This window comes from Scyliorhinus torazame, chromosome 8 (genome assembly GCF_047496885.1).
Source record: "Scyliorhinus torazame isolate Kashiwa2021f chromosome 8, sScyTor2.1, whole genome shotgun sequence".
Taxonomy (NCBI): Eukaryota; Metazoa; Chordata; class Chondrichthyes; order Carcharhiniformes; family Scyliorhinidae; genus Scyliorhinus; species Scyliorhinus torazame.
Window position 1 is genome coordinate 137467835 of NC_092714.1, and position 25187 is coordinate 137493021.

General features: G+C 45.0%; 1 protein-coding gene across 5 annotated transcripts in view; it reads right to left on the minus strand.

Moving 5' to 3' along the window:
* Positions 1-25187, minus strand: part of fndc3a (fibronectin type III domain containing 3A) — a 406018-nt gene that overhangs the window by 98616 nt on the left and 282215 nt on the right. For all 5 annotated transcript variants that reach the window (XM_072514248.1, XM_072514250.1, XM_072514247.1 and 2 more), the window contains 6 exons: positions 24940-24999; positions 20488-20626; positions 19720-19773; positions 8480-8604; positions 4972-5146; positions 3998-4084 (listed from right to left, as the gene is read on the minus strand). In XM_072514248.1, the coding sequence (XP_072370349.1) occupies positions 3998-4084; positions 4972-5146; positions 8480-8604; positions 19720-19773; positions 20488-20626; positions 24940-24999 (640 nt within the window). The remainder of the gene's footprint in view (positions 1-3997; positions 4085-4971; positions 5147-8479; positions 8605-19719; positions 19774-20487; positions 20627-24939; positions 25000-25187) is intronic.

Here is a 25187-nt window from a genome sequence, read left to right on the forward strand (position 1 = left end):
GGAAAAAGAAACTATAAAGTGAGCACTAGTCCTCTAGAGAGAGAATATGGGGAATAAATAATGGAAATAAGGAAATGACGGAAGCATTGAACAAATATTTTGTGTTTGTTTGCTCTGTAGAAGATAAAAGTAACATCCCAGAAATATTTGTGAAGAGATGAAAGGGAGGGAGGAACTTAAAATAATTACAATCACAAGTGAATGAGTACTAAGGAAGCTATTAGAACTAAAGCCTGACACGTCCCCAGCATCTTAGGCCTGTATTGTAGGGTTTTTAAAGAAGTGGCTGCTGAGATAGCATACATTGGTTGTGATTTTCCAAAATTCCCTCGATTCTGGAAAGGTCCCATCAGATTGGACAATAGTGAATTTAGTTCCTCTGTTCAAGAAGGAAGGGAGACAGAAAGCTGGAAAGTACAGGTCAGTTAGCTAACATCTGTCATAAGGAAATGCTAGAATATATCATTAAGGAGGTTATATCAGGGCGTTTTGAAAATTTTAATGCAATCAGGCAGAGTAAACATGTTTTTGCAAAAAGGAAATCGTGTTTGACCAAATTATTAGAGTTCTTTGAGGAAGTTACAGATAATGTGGATAGAGGAACCTGATGTGCACTTGTATTTGCAAAAGGCATTTGGTAAGGTGCCACATCAAAGGTTACTACAGAAAATAAGAGCACATGATGTTGGTGGTAACATATTAGCATGGATAAAGGATTGGTTAGTTAACAGAAGTGGGATGTGGGGATAAATGGGTCCTTTTTAGGTTGGCAAACTGTAACTAATGGAATGTCACATAGATCAGTGCTGGGGCCTCAACTATACCAATCTATACTGGTGATTTGAATGAAGAGAATGTATGGTAACCAGATTTGTTGATAACACAAAGTAGGAGAGTGAGTTGTGAAGAGAACAGGAGTCTGCAAAGGGAAATAGATACGGTTAATTGGGAAAAGATTTAACAACAGCAGTATAATGTGGGAAAATGTGATCTTGTCTGCTTTGGTAGGAAGACCAGAAAAACAGTACATTAAATAAATGGAGAGAGATGCTGAACTCTGCAGTACAAAACAACTGGGTGTCCTGGTGTAGGAATCACAAAAGGTTGGTGTTCAGGTACAACATGTGATTGGGAAGTCAAATGGAGTGTTGTTGTTCATTGCAAGGGAAATGGAATATAAAAATAGGGAAGTCTTGCTACAGTTGTACAGGATGTTGGTGAGACAAAATCTGGAGTACTGGTTCCTTATTCGAGGAAAATACTTGCATTAAAACAGTTCAGCAAAGATTAACGCATCTAGTTCCTGGGATGAAGGAGTTATCTTAAGAAGGGTTAGACAGGTTGAGTATATATATTCATTTCTCCCAGAGAGCAGTGAAAAGCAGAGTATTAAGGTTGACTTAGATAAATTCTTGATTGACAAGGGAGTCAAAGGTGAGAGGGAGTACACATGAAAGTAGTTAAGACCACAATCAGATTAGCCATAATCTTATCAAATAAAGGAACAGGCTCAGACAGCCAAATGGCCTACCCCTGCTCCCAATTTGCATGCCTGTATGTGCATAGAGAAAGGAAGTGATGAAATTATTGGAGAAGGAAAAGGACATCATTTTCTGGAGAAAGAGGTACGAAATGAATAATTTGCCTGTGCCTTCACCCGCTCACACCCTCTTTCTCACACACTCCCTCATACAGTCTCCAATAACTCACTCATGTAGACACCAGTAGGCTCCTGCTGCTTCGTGCTCCGCTTGGGCCCTGTTTCCTAGCTCCAAAACACCACTCCTTTACATCCTGGCACTCGGTTCCCCAGGTCCTGCACCATGGCTCCCGGCCCTCGACAATCCGTGCCTTGCTCCTTGGCTCCCTGGGCCCCATTTCTCGACCCCATGGCCCTCAGCTCCCTAGATCCTGCTCCTCGGATCCCCAGACCCCAAACTCACTGCTGCTGGTGTTTGCTGCTCCTCCAATCGTAGGTTGTTTCTCTACTACATGTGTTGCTGATAGGCTCACTAGCAAGCCTGTAAGCCTGTAAGCAGCAAAAATGAGAAAGTAGTGGCCTGCGATTGGTGGAGCTCCATGCAGATTCTTCCATTCAAACCTTCCTGTTTGACTGACATTTTGAAAACTGACTCCAGAGCCATTTGGCTGAGCCTCTTCTAGGTAGCAACGGTCTTTGATTAACTGTCTCTTGTACTTCATCAAATAATTCAATGAAGGAAGTGTGGTCGATGTTGGGTATATGGCCTCTCGAAAAAAGTTTCATAAAGTGCCACATAATAGACTTTTAGCAAATTTAAAGCCATGGGATTAAAGCAGAGCGCAGTGGTTAATAATGTTTTTCAAACTGGAGTGAATTTACAATAATATCGCTCTGGGGTCTATATTAAAACCACTGCCTTTAATATATATTAATGCCCTGGATTTTGGTTTTAACATGTTCAGATTAAAATAAACTCGGATGTAATAAAGACTGAGGAGAATATTAATAAACTTTTGGAGGACGGAGATCAATGAGTGAAAAAGGCAGGCAGATGTAATTTAATGCAGAGGAATGTAAGGTGATACATTTTGGTAGGAAAAATAAACTAAATGGTGCAATTGTAAAGGAAGTGCAAGAAAGGAAGATTTGGGGTGTATATACATAAATCTTTGAAAGTGGCATGACAAGTCAGGAAATTGATCAATCAAGCACATGCGATCCTTATTTATCAATACGGATAAGGAGCACAAAAGAAAGGAAGTTACGCTCAACATTTATAAAACATTTGTTTGAACTCCCCTGAAGTAGTGGCTCAATTCTAGGTACCACACTTTCAAAACAATGTCAAGGCCTCTAAGTGGGTGCAGAAGAGATTTACTGGAATGACATCAGGGCTGAGAAACTAGATTTGTGGAGAGACTGAAGAAATTGGGGTAATTCTCTAGAGCAGAGGATGTGAAGAAAAGATTTGTTAGCGGTGTCCAAAATCATGAATGGTTGTGATAGATTAAATAACAAGAAACTGTTTCCACTGCCAGATAGGTCAGTAAGCAGGGAACACAGATTTAAGATGATTGGCAAAAGAACCAGAAGCGACAAGCTTTTTTAAATAAATGCAGCACATTATGATCTGCAATCCACAGTTTGAGATGATGGTGGAAGCAGAATCTATAATTTTCAGGAGTAAATTGGCCTAAATACTTCAAAAGTAAAACTCTGCAGTGCTATGGAGGAAGAGCAGGATAGACATAATGGGCGGAATGCCTTTCTTGTGTGCTGTATCATTCTGTGATCATTTATTAGCAGTGGCTTCAAAGAAGCTCCACGAGTGTCAAAGCTTTCATATATACATACACACAAAATCAAGGGTGACCGGATGGAGAAATTTACAGGGATCGTCTTCATGACTAATTAAACATGTATTGCACAGCTAACAACAGACTAGAGCTAGAAAATATTGTTTTAAAAATCAAATGGCGATGTACTTCGTTTTTTCAATTTGATGCTCTTCCTCCATTTATAGAATCAGCATTCTAATTAACACAAATGGCTGTGTAGATAAGCAGAAAGTGTGATTGAAAGTATAAAACAGACTGAGAGAGGTGTCAAGAAGCTGGACCTGCAATTTGTCCCTTATTTCAGTACAGATGACTACTGTTCTGCTGGTAGAAGCATTGAAGGAGATGTGACGTGAAGCTTACCAACATGTCAAATGTATTAATTTCTTCACAAGAATGGATGTTCTAAGACAGCTGTTCAGACCTCGACTAATATAGTTATGATTTTTATAAACAGTATTTACCTTATTCGATTTGTTAAGCAACAAGTTGGTTTCAACTCTTTCATTATAAATCTTTCTTAAATGGTCAACAAAAATATCTTGCATTCAATGGCATAATTTAGTATTTCACTATAACTATACTGTTTACTGTGTGCTTTCCAGCTACCCTCATCAATTAGTACCATAAGCTTCCTCAAATCAACGAATGTTACAAACGTTCCCAACAAACTTACCCTAAATTTATATGTACTGCTTCTTGTAAGGTTTTTTACTGTACACGCAAGATCGTCGCCGTCATATTTTGGCTTAAACCCATATCCCTAAAGGTAAAAGTTTACATATAGTCATGATTGTTTGAGAGAAACAAAAGTCAGTTTCAAATTATCAAATCTGTATTCTAAAAGTTTATGTTGTATTTTGGCAACATCATCAACATTAGTTTAAAGGTTTTTTTTTACTAAATGTGCTTCTGGTTCAGTACTGGAATCCAGCAACTACTATTTGAATAGATACAGTTCATGAAACACCAGGCATTTTTTAGTCGTATACTATAAAATCAATCTGAACATATCATTCATTGTTCTCTATCCCAAGTGGGATTTCTTTCTGGACTCAAAATGGGATAAATTTTGGACTCATGCAACTGGTAATTAACCACTTTTACCACCCAGTGTCATCTTCAAGCACTCCCAAGACAAATACTGCACAGCTTCCATTTACTTTGGTAGAATCTCTTCCAATGAGACTAGTTTCTCAAATATACAATCCAATTATTGTTTTGTCTGATTTGTACTGTTTACTTTGTTGTTTGTACTCAGAGCAGAGACAAAAGCTACAATCACTTATGGGAACAGACAGACTGAGAACTTAGCCCACAGTGTTAGAATAAAACAGGAGCCTTGACATCAAATAATGCCAGAGGTAACGCTTATTTTTCATACAACTAGCACCCCAGCCTCTTGAGGCTGTGCTAAATGTAGGTGGAGTATTAGTTCCAATCTCTTCTGCACCAGTGTGATATTTTTTCTTCTCACTAGGAATTTTGGTGTTCCAATCACTGCTGCAATCACTCTAATAGTCAGAGGGCTCTTATATCAGTCTGGTGTCTGAAGTTAATCTCAAGTGGTGAAGGAACATCACATCAACCAACCTTGAATCATTTATTTTAAATGTATCATTTGATAAGTACGATAAATAATCAACTTACTGAGGTTTCATCTTCCATTTCCAAAATATAACAAATGCCCTCATCCGATAAGGTTCCTGAAGGCTTGCTCCAATGCAAGGATAGCCATGTCACTCCAGCTTTAACGAGCTGAGGACTTGCTGGTGTTGGAGGTGCGCTGCCAGTTGTGTAGAAAAGCACCTCTTCACTGAAACCACTGTTTGGGGAAACATTTAATTTTTATGAATATACTTGGCCTTTGACATCACACTCTAAATTACAGGCCTTTTTGAAAGTTCTCCATAGCTCGTTGTGTAATTTTGTATGCATATCACAGTAGAACAGGACTTAAAGCACTCAAATATTTTTAAGCATCTTGCTCCATGATAAGAATCATGTCTAGTTATTAAACATAAGCTGACTCATGATGGCTTCGTCATCAGTTTTTAAACTTAAAAAGGCATTTTCAAAATATTCAATCAGACCTGACCTTGTTCAGAGTTGTTTGAGCAAATATGTGAAGGAAGAGACTCAAAAAATGTTGGGAGAAGTAAAATTAAAAAGAAAAGTTCTTAGTAGTAAATACCTATAGAGGGTCATACTCAGTAAGCAACAGGATAATTTTGCTTTTCCACTTATTCAAAGCTGCTCAGTTTTCATTTGCTTTCCCGATGAGGCAATTTATATTATGATTTTTTTTCAATCTATAATGTTGATGAAATTTGCTCAATAATATGATGACACCACGGAGCAAAAAAAAAAGCCATGAAATTTAAAGGTCACACATTTGTTTTCCTCATCACAAGTATATATAATGTTTACCAATAAAAAAAGTACTTTGTAAGTGGCAGATGGTTTTGAGACTTGGACATGACCACATCTGGCCATAAAGTCAGAGTGTTATATTGTTTCAATGAGGAAGATTGTAAATCAGAGTTATGTTCTGTCAGAAAATGTCACATACAAAATCAATTCTCAAGTTAATAAAGGCAGTTCACCCTGAACGTTTTGTAGATCAATCTGTGCTTACTGCATTTAGAATATGGATTGCTCCATCTCAGATAGTTCTTGAATGACCTTTTGATACAAATTGGGGCTAATTTTCTTTTTGTTAGTTTATGCACACCAGTTCATCTGTGTAACCAATTGAGAAAAGGGAGAGATTAACATTAGCAGATATTCATCCCTTTTGAACCTGATGCCCATTTCCACAGATCACAATCACGCCTAGGTATAAGGGATAATTGTAAGAGTTCCTGGATACTGAGCTGTATACAGAGGCAAATTTACAGAATGGAGTAATAAGATCCTGCACCACTCCATTCTTTCTTCCAGCTGCTTTGTGGATTCCTTTGTACCTTCATGGCAATTGTTCAGCAGATTCTTCTTCCTGTGTCTCCAAAGCACAATTACTGCCAATGGGAATGACCTCTTCAGATCGATTTGGAGGATGAGAAGGACCGATGTATGGGATACTTAGGACTGTCTGCACCAGAATTCTTCAAAGCTCACAAGCTGCTCTTACTATATCTACAGATAAAGTTGCATTCCTTTTTTGTAAAAAGATTAACGCATGCAGAGATTCTTATTCCCAAGTTATAGGGGGGGGGGGGGGGGGGGGGGGGAGGAGAGGAGAGAAGGATGGTGACAAATTATCAGGTTCTGTTTGTTCTTTCATCTTCCTGCATATATGTGCCCACATCTTGGATTTCCTTCCCCTTCATTTCTGTCCATCCAGGTCCTCTCTTATTTGAACCTATTTAAAGTTTATCCTCTTATTCTGCCAATTCCTGTTAATCTCCTTAAATTTCACCTACACACAATTTCCCAGTCCTACTACTGGGCTGTCTCCAAACACTGATTCTATTTTGCACTTTCAGCTGTGAATAATCATCCAAGTGGTTGACCCTGCAACATTGAGTCACATTTTGCATATTACCATTTAGCCTAGGTTTGAGCCACTAAACAATTTAGAACAATAGTATACGAAAATCTCCAGGTCTTTCGGTGGCAGCATGTAGGTGGAAGTTGCACTTTGGGTGGCTCCTGCTCGAGGCTCTTGTTTTTGGAGTTTAATGTCCCATTCCAGGGGCAGTTTTCAGATAAGCTGGTGCAGGGAGACATAAGGAAGGTGAGGAATGTCGAAGACCCAGAAAAAAAAAATGCTGGTAAGAAGGGGTCCAGTGAAGGTTCACCGTCGAGTAAACGGGTTAGCCCAGCAGCAGGAAAGATGGCGGCGGTTGGGCTGTACCCTTCACAGTAGAGACTTTAACCGAGGTGATGGCTGGAGAGTTTGAGAGGCAGTTCGCCAAACACATGGAGGCGATGCGCAAGGAGATATGGCAGCGATGAAGGAGCTGGTGGAGGAGGCGATGGCCCCGGTGAAGGAGGTGTTGAAGACATCTGCCAAGGTACAGGGGCAAGTAGTGAAGTTGAAGGGTGTGGAGGAAGCTCTATCGCAACATAGTGACCAGTTCACCTCGATGGGTGAGGAGCTGCGGAGGGTGGTGGAGGCCAACAAAGGTCTTAGAGTCAAGGTGGAGGGCCTGGAGAACAGGTCGGGACAGCAGAATTTCAGAATTGTGGACTTGCCTGAGAAGGTGGAGGGCCAACTGAGTACTTTACAAAGATGTTGGTGGAGGTGTTGGGGGAAGGGGAAAAACGGTGGGTTAAGATGGAGGAGGGCTTGCGGGCTTGGATCAATTGGGGGAGAAGTAATGGTTGGCGCAGGAAGAAGGGTTCCGATACCTGCAAGTTCGAGACACTGCAAGGAAGGTGTTCCTTGCCTTCCCGATAACGCCGGCCTCCTCGCTGTTTGAGGTGGTACTGTCAGCGGCGTTGCCTGGAGAGGGGGTTGTATCGGCGATTTAAAAGAGAATCCTGGAGGAGGATAGAGTGTCCATGGAGGGGTAAGTTGAAGTGGGAGGAAGAGCTGGGGGTGTGGGGTGTGAGGGGGTGTAGGGTGTCTGTGAGCGATGTGGGAGGGACCCTGCAAATCATGTTCATATGTTTTGGTCCTGCCCGAAGCTGGAAAGGTATTGGCGGGAGGTATTTAGCACCATCTCGGGGGTTGTGCACATGAATGTGGAGCCTGGCCCCCTGGAAGCCATTTTCAGGGTGTCAGACCGGCCCAAGTTGCAAGGTGTAGGGGCATACGTTTTAGCCTTCGCCTCGCAGATAGCTCGTGGGTGGGTCTTGTTGGGGTCTCTCCCTCCACCCTGTGCCTCGGTGTGGCGGGGGGGACCTGCTGGAGTTTTTGACCCTGGAGAAGGTGAAGTTTGAGTTGGGAGGGGGAGGGGGGAAGGAGGGGTTCTACAATTCTTGGAGTTTGTTTATTATGCACTTTCGGGAATTGGTTGCCATTGAATGTTAAGGGGGGCGGAGGGTTGTTTTTGTTCTATGAGTCTATATTTTAGGTTTTATATTGCTGGGGATGCTCTGTCTTTGTTTTCTTTCTTTGTATGGCGAAAATGAAGAAAATATGGCAAATAAAAATATATTTTTAATCGTATATGAAAGTCTCACCTCTTATCTTTTAAACTGCACTCACCTCATTCCAAGTTCATTTCTTGCTGCTAACTTAAATCTGTATCCTGTGGCTGGTGATAATTTGGTAACTTTGAATTGCTTTTGTGGCCCCAAATAACATTGGGAAAATTCATTGCTTCCTGTTCCCTGTGAAATGGATCACATCTAGTTAGGAAGACAAGAAAGTAAGGTACAAAGTGAAAGGCCATTTGGCAAATCCATTTCTTCAAAAGTAATTTGGCATAACCTCCCTTTTGCTGTGTATATTGACTCTCACTAATTAGCATGTACCGTTTATAGTGCTCACTTTATCAATGATTTTTTAAAAAATGTATTTTATTACAAACATGTATCAAAGCAGGTTACAGCAAATAAAAACTCTGGGAAACATACTTCCCAACAATCAACTATACAGTCTGTACGGATGTTTCCCCTTTTTCACCCTCCCCCCACGACGAACAGCTCCTCAAACACGTTCACAAACATCCCCCCCCTTTCCTCATACCCCCTGCTGAGCCCCTTAAACTCATACTTTATCTTCTCCAACCGCAGGATGTCGTACAGGTCACCCAACCAAGCCACTACTCCAGCAAAATTTGCCGCCGTGCAATCAGAGAGGTGAAGGCCACGACATTGGCCTTCCTCCTCTCCATGAGCTCTGGCTTCACTGAAACCCCAAATATTCTCCACTCCCGCGCCGAAGTGGCCACGCCGTCATGAACGCCGTTGAGGTACACGACGGCGCGAAACGGCCCCGATCCCGACCGATTCAGGCCCTGACAATGGGCTAGGATCGGGGCCGCGTCATCTACACGCGCCAGGCCTTGTCGCCCGCATAAAGGTGGTGCCGCATAGATGACGCGGCCGGCACCGCATGCGTGGTTGCCGTCTTCTCTAAGTCCGCCCCGCAAGCAGATGGCGGACGGATCTTGCGGGGCCGCGGAAGGAAGGAGGTCCTCCTTCGGAGAGGACGGCCCGACGATCGGTGGGTACGATCGCGGGCCACTCCACATTTGAGGTACCCCCCGGTGCAGGATCCCCCCTCGTCCCCCCGCAGGCTGCCCCCCCAGCGTTCGCGTGCTGTTCCCGACGGCAGCGACGAGGTGTGGACGGCGCCGGGGGGGAACCCGCCGTTTTGGCCTGGCCGCTCGGCCCATTCGGGCCTGAGAATAGCGGGGGTGCCGGAGAATCACCATTTTGGGTGTCTCTGGCGATTCTACGGCCTGCGGAACTCGACCGGGCCGTTCCCGCCGCTTGGGAGAATCGCGGGAGGGTGTCGGACTGGCGTCCCGGGAAATTTTCGCGGCCCAGGCGATTCTCCCAACCGGCGCGGGAGTGGAGAATCTCGCCCCCTATCTTTCAGGTAGTTGCATTCTCCAGACTCCAAGGGTTGAATTATGAGGAGCAATTACACAAACTAAGGTTCTATTCCCTGGAATTTTGAAGATTACCGGGTAATTTGATCCAAGTTTTAAAAATATTAAGGAGGACTCGAGGACATGCCTCGATGTCAGAAACAGACCCTTTGGAAAGGAAATCAAGAAAGAAAGTGTGGTAGAAGATGAAAACTCTGTTCCCCAAATGACAGTTGATGCTAGATCAATTGTTAATATTAAATCCGAGGTTGACAGATTTCAGTTACTCAAAAGTATCAGGGATGATTGAGGCTTCCGGTTGCGGCGATGACCAGCTAAGCCGCACGTTTCTGCGGCTCCAGCTCGAATGGACCTTCGGGCTCTTTTAAGAGCCCCAACGGGGAATTTTTTCGGGACGAAACCCGGTGTGGGGTGAGACAACAGGGAGTCCCCCCCAGCGAAAAAGAAAAATATCGGCGGCGGCAGCCAGATCGCGAAGAATCCTCGAGGACAGGGGCAGAAGGAAAAAAGGAGCAAGATGGCGGCGGAGGGAGCCCAGGCGACATGGGGACCGGACCAAGACGAATTTTTAAGACGGTGTGTGGAGCTGCTTAAAAAGGAGGTGCTGGCCCCGATGCTACAAGCAATTGAGGGGCTTAAGGAGACACAAAAGACCCAGGAGATGGAACTCCGCGTGGTGGAGCAGAAGGTGACGGACAACGAGGACGAGATCCTGGGCCTGGCGGTCAAAATGCAGATGCACGAGGCGCTCCACAAAAAGTGCATTAAAAGGATTGAAGTCCTAGAAAACAGATCACGGAGAAAGAACCTCCGGATCCTGGGTCTCCCCGAGGGAGTGGAAGGAGCGGACGGCGGGGCTTACGTGAGCACAATGTTACGCTCGCTAATGGGAGCTGAGGCCCCCTCGGGCCCCTTGGAAGTGGAAGGGGCCCATCGGGTCCCTGCGAGGTGACGAAAGGCGGGAGAACCACCTAGGGCGATGATCGTGCGATTTCACCGCTTCAATGACAGGGAGGTGGTTCTGAGATGGGCCAAAAAGGTACGAAGTAGTAGATGGGAGAATGCGGTGGTACGAGTGTACCAGGATTGGAGTGCGGAGGTGGCGAGAAGGAGGGCGAGTTTTAATCGAGCCAAGGAGGTGCTACACAAGAAGAAGGTGAAGTTCGGGATGTTGCAGCCGGCGCGACTGTGGGTCACGCACCAGGAGAGGCATCACTACTTCGAAACAGCGGAAGAAGCATGGACCTTCATTAAAAACGAGAAACTGGATCAGAACTGAGGGACTGATGTTGGAGGGGAAACGACAATGCTAATGTATATAGAGATGTAAATTGGGGAGGGAGGGGGACACTGAGAAATGTGGGTGCCGGTGGGGGGGGAAGAAGAGACATAGGCGGGGGATGGGGAATGGGAGTGGGGCGGCAGAGGGAGCTGCACCACGAGGGGCGGGACGGCTCTAGAGAACACGGGGTTTATTTTTCTTGTTCCCGCGCCAGAAAGATGATGGCGGGAAGATAGGCGCAAGGTGGATGGGAGTTCCCCACACGGGGGGGCCAAGGAGAGAGCGGGAGAAGCCGGGGTCAGTTGAAGTCAGCTGACTTTCGGAAGCAATATGGGGGGAGTAACCATGCTAGATGGGGATCTAGTGGGGGGGGGGGGGGGGATAACTGGGTTGCTGCTGCAGAGATCGAAAAGGAACTGGTAAAAGAAAAGGTGGTCGGGGCGGGAATGCGCCGCCTGGGGAACAGCTGGGTGCGCGGAACCGGGACGTGGGACTGGCCCAGAGGGGGTGATGGCTAGTCGACAGGGGAGGGTGGCAGGCAGCCCCCCAGTTCGGCTGATCACATGGAACGTGAGAGGCCTAAATGGGCCGATTAAGAGGGCCCGAGTGTTCGCGCACTTGAAAGGACTGAGGGCAGACGTGGTCATGCTTCAGGAGACGCACCTGAAGGTGGCGGACCAAGTTAGGTTAAGGAAAGGATGGGTGAGACAGGTGTTCCACTCAGGGCTGGATGCAAAGAATAGAGGGGTGGCCATACTGGTGGGGAAACGGGTGTCATTCGAAGCAAGGAGCATTGTAGCAGACAGCGGTGGCAGATATGTGATGGTGAGTGGCAGACTGCAGGGAATGGAGGTCGTGTTGATTAATGTATATGCCCCGAATTGGGATGATGCGGGATTTATGAAGCGGATGCTGGGACGTATCCCGGACCTGGAGGTAGGAAACCTGATAATGGGGGGGGGGGACTTCAACACCGTGCTGGACCCAGGGTTAGATAGATCTAGATCTAGGACCGGAAGAAGGCCGGCAGCAGCCAAGGTGCTTAGGGGGTTTATGGACCAAATGGGGGGACTGGATCCGTGGCGATTTGTTAGGCTGATGGCCAAAGAGTTCTCCTTCTTCTCCCATGTTCACAAGGTGTACTCCCGGATAGATTTCTTTGTTTTGGGAAGGTCACCGATTTCGAGGGTGGAAGGAACTGAGTACTCAGCTATAGCTGTTTCAGATCATGCCCCACATTGGGTGGACCTGGAACTAGGAGAGGAGAGGGAGCAGCGTCCACTCTGGCGACTGGATGTGGGATTATTGGCGGATGAGGGAGTCTGCAGAAGGGTGCGGGGATGTATCGAAAGGTACCTGGAGGCCAATGACGACAGGGAGGTCCGAGTGGGAGTAGTATGGGAAGCACTAAAGGCGGTGGTCAGAGGAGAGCTGATCTCCATCAGGGCCCACAAGGGGAAAACAGAGGCCAAGGAAAGGGAAAGACTACTGGGGGAGATTTTGAGGGTAGATAAAAAATATGCGGAGGCCCCGGATGAAGGACTATACAGGGAGAGGCGACGACTCCAGACGGAGTTCGACCTGTTGACCACAGGGAGGGCAGAGGCACAGTGGAGGAAGGCACAGGGGATGAGATATGAATATGGGGAAAAGGCGAGTCGCCTGTTGGCCCACCAGCTGCGAAAGAGGACAGCGGCGAGGGAGATAGGGGGAATTAGGGATGAAATGGGAGCCACGGTGCGGAGAGCAGGGAAGATATACGAGGTGTTTAAGACCTTTTACGAGAGACTATATAGGTCCCAACCCCCGGAGGGAAAAGAGGGGATGCAGCAGTTTTTGGACCAATTAAGGTTCCCGAGGGTGGAGGAGCAGGAGGTGGAAGGCCTGGGGGCGCCAATTGGGATGGACGAGGTTACCAAAGGGCTGGGGAACATGCAGGCAGGGAAGGCCCCGGGACCAGATGGGTTCCCGGTGGAATTCTATAGAAAATATGTGGACTTGTTGGCCCCGCTGCTGGTAAGGAGCTTTAACGAGGCCAGAGAAGGGGGGACCCTACCCCCGACAATGTCGGAGGCGACGATATCGCTAATCTTGAAGCGAGATAAAGATCCACTGCAGTGCGGGTCCTATAGGCCTATCTCACTGCTAAATGTGGACGCCAAGTTGCTGGCAAAGGTGCTGGCAACGAGGATAGAGGATTGTGTCCCGGGGGTGGTGCACGAAGACCAGACAGGGTTCGTAAAGGGGAGACAATTAAATGTCAACGTGCGACGGCTATTAGGGGTGATAATGATGCCCCCAGCAGAGGGGGAGGCAGAGATAGTGGCGGCAATGGATGCAGAGAAGGCATTTGATAGGGTGGAGTGGGAGTATCTATGGGAGGTGCTGAGGAGGTTCGGGTTCGGGGAGGGGTTTGTCAGCTGGGTTAAACTCCTATATGGGGCCCCAACGGCAAGTGTAGTCGCAAATCGGCAAAGGTCGGAGTATTTTCGGCTACACAGAGGAACAAGACAGGGATGCCTGTTGTCCCCATTACTGTTCGCGCTGGCAACTGAATCACTGGCCATAGTGCTGAGAGACTCCAGAAAATGGAGAGGGGTGATTAGAGGGGGAGAGGAACACAGAGTGTCACTCTACGCGGATGACCTACTGCTGTATGTGACGGACCCAGTGGGGGGGATGACAGAGGTCATGCAGATATTGAGGGAGTTTGGAGATTTCTCGGGATATAGGCTTAACATGGGAAAGAGTGAGCTTTTTGTGATACATCCTGGGGACCAGAGTAGAGGGATAGATGGCCTACCGCTAAGGAGAGTGGAAAGAAACTTCCGATACCTGGGGATTCAGATAGCCAGGAGTTGGGGAACCTTACACAGACTCAATCTGACTCGACTGGTGGAACAAATGGAAGAGGATTTCAAAAGGTGGGACATGCAGCCGCTGTCACTGGCGGGCAGAGTGCAGGCAATTAAGATGATGGTCCTCCCGAGGTTCCTAGTCGTGTTCCAATGTCTCCCTATACTGATCACTCAGGCCTTTTTCAAAAAAATAGATAGAATCATCGCGATTCATCTTTCGTGTGGGCAGGGAAGGCCCCGAGGGTAAGGAGGGGGTTCCTACAACGTAGCAGAGTCAGAGGGGGACTGGCGTTGCCGAATTTGGGCGATTACTATTGGGCCGCCAACGTGGCGATGATTCGTGGGTGGATGATGGAGGGAGAGGGAGCGGCGTGGAAAAGGCTGGAGATGGCGTCCTGCAAAGGAACGAGCTTAAAAGCGCTGGTGACGGCGCCACTACCGCTCTCCCCCAAAAAATTTACCACGAACCCAGTGGTGGCAGCAACATTAAGTATCTGGGGGCAATGGAGGCGACAGAGGGGTGTGCTGGGAGCCTCGGTTGTGGTCCCCGATCAGGAACAACCATAGGTTTGCCCCAGGGAGGCTGGACGGAGGATTCCAGAGCTGGCACCGGGCAGGAATCAGGAGAGTGGGAGATTTATTTATAGATGGGACGTTTGCGAGCTTGGGAGCGCTTGAGGAAAAGTATGAGCTGCCCCTGGGAAATTTCTTTAGATATATGCAGGTGAGAGCGTTCACGAGACAACTGGTGAGGGAATTTCCGCTGCTCCCGACAGAAGGGATCCAGGACAGGGTGCTTTCGGGGGTGTGGGTCGGGGAGGGCAAAGTGTCAGAGATATACCGGGAGATGAGAGAAGAGGGGGAGGAGCTGGTGGGCGAACTGAAGGGAAAATGGGAAGAAGAGCTCGGGGAGGAGCTTGAGGAGGGTTTGTGGGCTGATGCCCTAAGCAGGGTAAATTCCTCTTCCTTGTGTGCCAGGCTTAGCCTGATCCAATTTAAGGTGCTGCATAGAGCACACATAACGGGAGCAAGGTTGAGCAGGTTCTTCGGAGTGGAGGACAAGTGTGGGAGGTGCGGGGGAAGCCCGGTGAACCACACACATATGTTTTGGTTGTGTCCGGCACTGGAGGGGTATTGGAGGGGAGTGACGGGAGTGATCTCGAAGGTGGTGAAGGTCCGGGTCAAGCCAGGCTCGGGGTTAGCTATATTTGGAGTAGCGGATGAGCCGGGAGTGCAGGAGGCGAAAAAGGCCGGTGTTGTGGCCTTTGCGTCCCTAGTAGCCCGGCGTAGGATTTTACTCATGTGGAAGGAAGCGAAACCCCCCGGACTGGAGGCCTGGATAAACGATATGGCGGGGTTCATAAAACTAGAGCGGATGAAGTTTGCGCTGAGAGGATCGGCTCAAGGGTTCACCAGACGGTGGCAACCGTTCCTCGACTACCTAGCGGAACGTTAGGGGGAAGATAGATGGCCAGCAGCAGCAACTCGGGGGGGGGGGGGGGGGGGGGGGGGGGGGGGGGGGAGGGGGGTAAATTGTTTGTGTTTTTGGAGGGGGAGAGGGGAGCATTACTTCGTGTTATTTGGTTAGTTTACTATGTTAGTTAAACAATGTTATATAGCAGTTATCAGGTTACCATTTTTGTTGATTTGTAAGGGAAAAAATTGTGTTTGAAAACTTTAATAAAATATATATTTTTTAAAAAAGTATCAGGGATATGGGGCAACGGGAGATGTCTGGAGTTATACACTGCAGGTAAGTATGATCTCATTGAATGGTCGAATAGGCTAAATGGGCTTGTTACTATTTTCAAAGTTTTTCCCAAAAAGGGCATAACGAGTAAAATGCCACTGTACACCGAATCCTGATGCTGTGCATTGAAAGAGAACACTGCTGGAGGCTTAAAGCCAGACCTTCAAAAGATCTAGAAAAAGTGTAAATAAATTAATTGTTCTCAGCATCTATTATCCGTAATTCAAACTTTAATGTATTTTAATACTCATACTGAAGGAGAAATAAAACAGTTGCAGGATTGGTAAATCAAGCAGTTTTGCTGCCATGTTTGAATAAACAAAAGTAGCATTTGACTTTCAATAAAGAACATAAGAACTAGGAGCAGGAGCAAGAACTCCAAGTTCCTGGTTTAAATTACTAATTACATTCAATGTCAGCAAATGTTCATGTGTTGAGATTTGTTGCTCTTTGAGAATATATTTCTACACATTTAGTTGGTATATTCTATTGTATTATATCGCACATGACCAAAAATATGTTTGAGATCTGACTTTAAAAGAATTAAGCATATGACAAAAAATAACTTTAAGTTCACTCTGAATTCAGATGGAAGACTTGCATTATGATTCAATTCCAATTGGCACCATAACTATAGGCATGATAGGTTGGAGGTGGGCAGAATTTGTTAATACTTAAAAACACATTTTGAAAGACTAATTAACTTATTGTAGACTTAGTTTGGTACCTCCTATGTATTGTAGAAGTAAATTCTTCTGCACTTCACAATACTAACATTTGTAATTAAATACATCAATCATTTTAGGGAGACAAACTGACCATATGTACCAACTAACTATTGATACAAGATTATGTTTAATCCATTAAAACGATGGCTGTAGGTAGGATAAATTGATAATTCTAGGGATTACAACTCTGCAAGGGCAGATCATCAAAAAACCTACAATGTTGAGATTATCGGGTGCAAGGTCCATTGTTGTGAAACCATTAAGAGAAGGAAAATAATTAATGAAATACTGAAACAATGATATGACAGATTATGTTAATTGCTTCCCATAATAGGGAGCAGGCTGCTCCATCATTACTTTTGGGCAAATAAAATGAGTGGAAAAAATACTGAGACCTATATCGTGGATGATTGTGACATTAACTATCAAAGTGCATGATTAATAAATACCAATTGTATACAAGTGTGTCTACTATAGTAAAACCATAACAATTTGAATGTGGTAATAGCATTAGACAGGAAATCAGAATCGCATGTGATAAAAGAACACCTGTGATTATGGATGATTTATAGATTAGTTAACTCAAATTAGTCACAGTACAATAGAGGAATTATTTCTGGAGTGGATAGGGGATGGTTTTCTCAGTCAGTATGTTGATGAACCAAGAAGAGAACCAGGTCATCTTGGACTCGATATTGTGCAATGAGAAATGATTAGTTGGCAATCTAGTTGTGAGGGAACCCTTGGGGATTAGTGACCCCTTGAGGTTGAATTCTATATCAAGGTGAATAGTGAGGCAGTTGATTCTGAGACCAGAGTCCTGAACCTCAATAAAGGTAACTATGATGGTGAGGCATGAGCTGGCTATGATGGACTGGGAAACATTACTGAAAGGAAGGACAGTGGACAGGAAATGGCAGGCGAAGAAATGAATAGTTGAACTCCAAAAGTTGTTTATTCCTATTTGGCGCAAGAGTAGAAAGGGAACTGTGGCCAACCAAGGCTTACAAGGGAAATTAGAGATAATATTGGATTCAAAGAAGAGGCATACAAATTAGCAAAAAAAAGCAGTAGACCTGAGGGGCGGAATTCTCCGACCCCCGCCAGGTCGGAGAATCGCCGGGGGCTGGCGTGAATCCCGCCCCCGCCGGTTGCCGAATTCTCCGGCACCGGATATTCGGCGGGGACGGGAATCGCGCCGCGCCGGTTGATGGGCCCCCCCGGCGATTCTCCGGCCCGGATGGGCCGAAGTCCCGCTGCTGGAATGCCTGTCCCGCCGGCGTGGATTAAACCACCTCTCCTACCGGCGGGACAAGGCGGCGCGGGCGGACTCTGGGGTCATGGGGCGGCGATCTGGCCCCGGGGGGTGCCCCCACAGTGGCCTGGCCCGCGATCGGGGCCCACCGATCCGCGGGCGGGCCCGTGCCGTGGGGGTACTCTTTTCCTTCCGCCTTCTCCACGGTCTCCACCATGGCGGAAGCGGAAGAGACCCCATCCACTGCGCATGCACGGGGATGCCGTGAGCGGCCGCTGACGCTCCTGCGCATGCGCCGCCCGGCAAAGTCATTTCCGCGCCAGCTGGCGGGGCACCAAAGGCCTTTCCTGCCAGCTGGCGGGACGGAAATCAGTCCGGCGCGGGCCTAGCCCCTCAAGGTTAGGGCTCGGCCGCTCAAGATGCGGAGGATTCCGCACCTTTGGGGCGGCGCGCTGCCGGACTGATTTGCGCCGTTTTTGGCGCCGGTCGACGGACATCGCGCCGTTTGTGGAGAATTTTGCCTGAGGATTGGAAACAGTTTAAAATTTAGCAAACGCAGACCAAGGGATTGATTAAGAAGGGGAAAATACAATTTGAAAGTAAACTAGCGGCAAATATAAAAACTGACTGTAAATATTTCTACAGGTATGTAAAGAGACAAAGATTGATAAAAACTAATATAGGCCCCTCACAGTCAGAAACGGGGGAATTCATAACAGGGAACTGATGACTGAGGAACTAAATTCATACTTTGCTTCTGTCTTCACAAAGTAAGACGTGAATAATGTACCGGAAGTTCTGAGAAACACAAGTTTTAGTGAGGAGCTGAAGGAAATTAGTATTAGTAAAGAAATGGTTTGGGGGAAATTAATGGGATTGAAGGTGGACAAATCTCCAGGGCCTGATAATCTTCATCCCAGAGTACTTAAGGAAGTGACCCTAGAAATAGTAGGCCTCTTTGGCCTCTGGAGTGGTTCCTACAGATTGGAGGGTAGCGAATGTAACCCTGCTAATCAAAAAGGGAGGTAGAGAGAAAATAGGGAACTATAGACCAGTGAGCCTAATGTCGGTCGTAGGGAAGTTGCTGGAGTCCATTATCAAGGATTTCATAGCACAGCATTTGGAAAGCAGTGGTATAATCAGACAAAGTCAGTATGGATTTACGAAAGGAAAATCATGCTTGAAAAATCTACTAGAAATCTTTAAAGATGTAACCAGTAGAGTTGACCACGGAGAACCGGTGGATGTGGTTTATTTAGACTTTCAGAAGGCTATCAACAAGATCTCACATCGCAGATTAATATGTAAAGTTAAAGCACATGAGATTACAGGTAGTGTCTTGAGATGGATAAAAAGCTGGTTAGCCGACAGGAAGCAAAAAGGTGGAATAAATGGATCTTTTTCTGATTGATTGGAGCTAAAGGGATCTGGGAGGAAGACGGGATCAGGGTATTGAATTTGATGATCAGCCACGATCATAATGAATGGCGGAGCAGGCTCAAAGGGCCGAATGGCATCCTCCTGCTTCTATTTTCTATGTTTCTATGATAATTATAGCACCAACTCAATTTAAGCTAATTATCCGGTTAGAATGAAGTACACCCTGTGACTCAGTACCCACATGATGCTGAACTCTACAGATCAGAACAACTCTAGGTTCAATTCCTGATTGTTACAAAGTTACCTGGGATAACAGTGGTAATGAATTTCAAGGCTGGGACAGGGAAAGGTGGCTAGAGCATCCACCTGGAATCAGTATCCAGTGACCATTACTGCACGTGTGGATGTTGGGCGAGGACACTGAAAAATCTAGGCAAAGCAATGGAGGGTTGTCCCTGATCTATACTGCAATAGGAATGATTTCTTTCAGGAACAGAAAGGAGGAGAAAAAGAATTGGGAGGAAACACGAGTATTCAAAACATTATGGAGCATCGCCGTATATCTGAATACCGATAATAATATTGTAATACTGTAGGGTTTCTACATGTCAATTTAGAGCAACGTTCACTTACCTCATCGCATTCCAGATTATAGCTGGTGACTTTGGAACCATTGTCACATACAGCCTACAAAAGTTAAAGCAATATTACAGAATCAAAGCTTCCCTCGGCAGCAGGTTATATCAATAAAACAATCCTTAATAGCTGTCCATAGCTGCAACCAAGCACATAGCTATGCAATTAGCTTATAGTACAAAGGAACACAACTAAGAGGAAGATACAACACATTAATGGTAAAACAAATTAGCTTAATTTCATAATAGATGTATAAAATTTGAACTATATTTGGTGCTTTGTGCTACCAATTAAAGATGGAACTGCTTTACAAAGCCTGATATTTTGCAAGAGGAAGATGGGAGATATTGCGCCGAATAGCTCAACAATGAGATGACTACTATGCACAGAGATTGAAGATGTGGAAAACTTACAGAAATCAAATAATAAGACAATCCAGGATTCCGATTGACGAGTTGTTCAAAGACTTTGATAATAGCAAAAATGAAAATAAATAACAGTGCAGCTGATGGTGAATACTGAAGCTGCTAAGAATGGTAAATGTAGAAGTAGTTGGTTACAGATTGTAGATTTATCCAACATGGCAAATGAGCTATAGGTTGAAGATGCAGGCAAGAAAGGGAAAGAGACTGATGGTTTCACTGCAGTCTTATAAAACACAAGAGTGGACAAACAAAACTTCATAAAACTAAGCAGATACCAACATATTTATAACAAGTAGCTTTGGGGAAAATTGAAGTGATTCTGGACAAGTATTTGTCTCACCTTCCACTGTAAGCTTAAAGAATGCTTGGTCTTGTTTATTATTCTAGGTGGCATTGGTGCGTCTGGTTCACTGCACAGTGTTGTAAAACTCTCTGATTCCGATGGGATCCCTCTTATTAGGTTACACACTGCTTGCACCCTTTAGCAAACAAAATGGTTTTATTAAGCTACAATAATTAAAAAGGTTAACAATACCCAACAAAAGCTAGTGGTTAGTTTTATAAAGTTGAATATTCCTATTTAAAAAATAACATCCTATCAACTAGAGTTACATTTGTATGTAGCAAGCAGTCTTCTATTCTCCACAAACATGCAACAATTTACAATTATATATTGCCTTTAATGTAGTGAAATCTCCCAAGATGCTTCATGGTTTGGAGTTAGAGAGCCTGGGGGAATTCAAACACCAAACACAGAATGGAAGAGTTAGGGAAGGAAACTGAAGGGAAGATTAAAAGTGTACACTTGATGGAGCAAGTTTAGAGACAAAGTAGGCAGAAATGTTTTAAGAGAGAGCAGGGCAGATATAGTCAAACACTGTGCCACCGATGGTGCAGCAGAGGGAGATTGGTTTAAGTGGGGGAGAGTGGAAACACTCAAAAAGCAGACTGAAGAGTGAAAGCTGAGTGAAATATTTGATGAGGTTCCAGAGGCAGAGTACAAGAAGAATGAAAGGCAAATAACGAAGGGGAAAAGGAGTTGGTAAAGCATAGCATAAATGGTGGTTATGAGTGAGCAGTAATGAAGATGGAACAAGATATGAACAAATACATTTACAGACCAGACCTCCTAAAGCACATATTAAAGAGGACGCGATACTGCAACAACTAAGTCACAAAACAGCAACAATGTTTGACCATCATAGATTAGCAAGAATGGTCTTGCTTAAAGAGAATCACATTAGAGTTTGAAACTTCAGGTTGGCACTGAGCTCAATCATTTTTGCTAACCCACCAGATACACCTATTGAAATTAAAATGCCAATAAGTCCAATAATAGGCATTATGAATTCCAAACATACATCATCAGTGAGCAGGTGCTGGAAACTACATCTTCCAGCCTGCCTCAGGAGCTTCCACAGATGTTCAGACCCGAAGTCGGCAGTGCACGTACATAGTTCTTCAGGCCGAGGAGGGACCCAGTATGCCTGCATTCAAGGAAAATGGCATGAAACCTAGATCCGATGTACCAGAAGTTTGGGACCATAATCGATGAAGAGTTAAAGGCAGGGGAGAGGGAGAGGTCTCACAATAGGAGTCAGTGAAGTCCTAGTTAAGAGAAAGAGAGGGAGGAGCAGAGATAGAGGCTCCAAGCAGAAAAAGGGATGTAGTTGGCAAACTTTAAGTAATGTAGGCTCAGGAGAAGCCTATAAGAAGTAAAGAGGCAGCTGAAAATTGGCATCTCTTTTCTGTGGGCAGTTGGGGTTACGGTACTATTTTGCATCAGTATTATTCTGTCTGTGCGGCTGAACAGGTGAAATTATGCATGCGAGTTAGTGTTGGGGTGCAGACTCAGGAATCCGGGGTGTCTCAGGAATCAAGATCAAGATCCTGTGAGGCGGGCTGTCATTGAGGCCATCCGGTTGGAGCAGCTTTGAGAGAATTCCAAGGCAAGATCTTCGAAGGTGAAGAATGGAATCCGTCATTAGAGAGACCGAGTTCCAACAAGATTGGTTGACTCACAGTGTTACTGACATCTGGATGGATTGCTGAGAAATCCATGGACCGGTCTTGGTCGCATTTGGCATTCATTATGTAGGTTAATGTGTTCGACAACAGTTTGTCTGTTAATTCATGTGTGCCATATGGACCCTAAATATTGAACTATAAGAAAGATATTGTGAATTTTTTTATCTTTCTAAGTTTGTATAGTGAAGTTATTTTTGTTTGTTCAAAACCTATAAATCTTGTGGCTTCATTCTCTCAGCAACTATCTTGAATCTCAAACTTTGTCTACTTTAAACAAAACATTATTGGTCTCTAATCGGATCTTACCAGAAATGTGTGTGTGTGGTGGGTTGTTTCTGGTCCAGGATCATAACACAGGTTAATTTAAGTATTTCACAACTGCAGAACTCTTTCAAGTGTCCTTGTTCTAGTGAGATTCCTCTACTTTCAACCTACTCATCAACTGGGACTTATTGTTGTAAGAGGGGCAATAAAGCGGCCTTGTAGTTGCCCAGCAATGAAAATACTTGTTCTAAACAGTCAGGTTTTGGCACAAGTGTTGTAACCATTATAAAGAGTTACGCTCAAACAAAACCATATTAAAAATATTTTATCAGCAAAATAAGAGAATCCCGAAAGCAAGATGACAGTGACTTCCCCTAAACCAAGGGAGCATTTGAATGCATCACAAAAGAGCCCGAGCAACACTGATGTCAATCGGGCTCAAAATGGAACTCTCCAGGGGCTTGAATCATAGTTAGTGCAAAGGAAGATAGTTGGGCTTGTTGGAGAACAATGAGCACAGCCCCAGGACATTGCAGCAGGAATTCTCCAGGGCAGAGTTCTGGGCCCAACCATCTTCAGATGACTCATCCATGACCATCTTCCATCATAAGGTCAGAAGTGCAGATGTTGGTTTTGATGGTTGCAGTGTTCAGCTCTATTTACAATTAAGGGGGCTGGTTTAGCACAGTTTGCTAAACAACTGGCTTGTAATGCAGAACAATGCCAGCAGCGCGGGTTCAATTCCCGTACCTGCCTTCCCGAACAGGTGCCAGAATGTGGCGACTAGGGGCTTTTCACAGTAACTTCATTGAAGCCTACTTGTGATGATAAGTGATTGTTATTATGAAGTAGTCTATGTCACATGCAGCAAGACCTGGACAACATCTAGAAACATTAGTGCCACACAATTGCTAGGCAATGACTGTCGCTAATGAGCTTCCCATGATATTCAACAGCATTACTATTGCTGGGGATACTGGAATTATCACTGACCAGAAACACTGTGGCTTTAAGATCAGAACCAAAGTTGGATACTATGCAGATAGTGGTTCGCTTTCTGGCTTCCCAGTGCCTCCCCAGCACCTATAAGGCACAAGTTAGTAATGCGATGGAATATTTTCCATTTGCCTGGGTGCTTGTAGGAGCAAGCAGCTTGACACCATCCAGGAGCTCGATTGGGACCCCATCTTCTCCTTCCACCACTGGTGTACCATGGGTTGCAGAACATACCATCTACAGGATGAGCTGCAGCAAACTGCCACGGTTTTTTTGACCTTCCAAATCTGCAACCTCTACCATTTAGAAGGACAAGGGAAACAGGCACATGAGATCACTACAACCTCCAAGTCACACTATCCCGACCTGAACTTGCATCATTATTCCTTTAATACTTCAGAAATGCAGTGTTCAAATCCCACAACGGCAGTTTGGCTAATTTAAATTTAATGAATTAACAAATCTTGAATAGGGCAGCACGGTAGCACAAGCGGATAGCACTGTGGCTTCACAGCGCCAGGGTCCCAGGTTCGATTCCCTGCTGGGTCACTGTCTGTGCGGAGTTTGCACGTTCTCCCCGTGTCTGCGTGGGTTTCCTCCGGGTGCTCCGGTTTCCTCCCACAGTCCAAAGACGTGCAGGTTAGGTGAATTGGCCATGATAAATTTGCCCCTAGTGACCAAAAAGGTTAGGAGGGGTTATTGGGTTACGGGGATAGGGTGGAAGTGAGGGCTTAAGTGGGTCAGTGCAGACTTGATGGGCTGAATTGCCTCCTTCTGCACTGTATGCTCTATTCTCAGAAATCATAATGAAACCACAAGATTGTCGCAAAAACCCATTTGGTTCATTAATGTCCTGCAGAGAAGAAAATCTGCTGTGCTTACTTGGTCTGGCCTACATGTGACTCCGGACACACAGCCTTGTCAGCCATTCAGTTGTAACAAACCGATACAGAAAAGACAAAATCAATTGTTGTAAATAGTTTGGAATAGATGACTACCCTCACCATGACAAATTCACTTAAAATGTTAAGATGCTTTATTCAGAATTACTTTATTTTAAAATTGTAATTTTCAGCTCTTCCCAATAGCTGAGCTCGATTAACTAGCATGTGGTAGAGATGTTCTGTCGTAAGATTCCAGCTTCTATTATCAGTCTGTGTTGAGTTGATCTTAACTAGAGCAGCACTAGCGGCATTACATGCCACTAATAGTCCTGGATTAGGGGAGGATAAAATTGGCACATGAGCACCAAGAACTGGATCTGATGTCCACAGTCAAATACTCTGCCAACATTCACCGCCAAGATACACACATAAGGAATGTAGAGTGAAAACTGGAGGTAATTCGGCGCCCATGCAATCATGTTACAATTAAGGGGTTAATGCTTACGCTCTTTCCTGAAGATTCAGAATTTCGGTGGAGAGAACTGGAAATCAGGGATGGAACCATATTTATGACATTTTATCAACTGATCACTGAAAATCTGTCCTTATTAATTACCAACCTGGTCCGAAAGTCTGTAGCTGGCTTTAAGTCCTGCAATGTGATGCGCACATTTTTTCCTCTACAAAAAAACAAATGCACATAGGTTAAATCAATTAAATTATTTAGCTGGCTATCAAATTCTGCAAATAAAATATAAGCATTCATTGTGTGAAATAAAAATAATTTAAATGGTAGTTAGCAGGACTGAAAATTAATTTAGAGTAAAACAAACATTGAAAGGGAAAGAAATAGAAAATTATTTTGAGA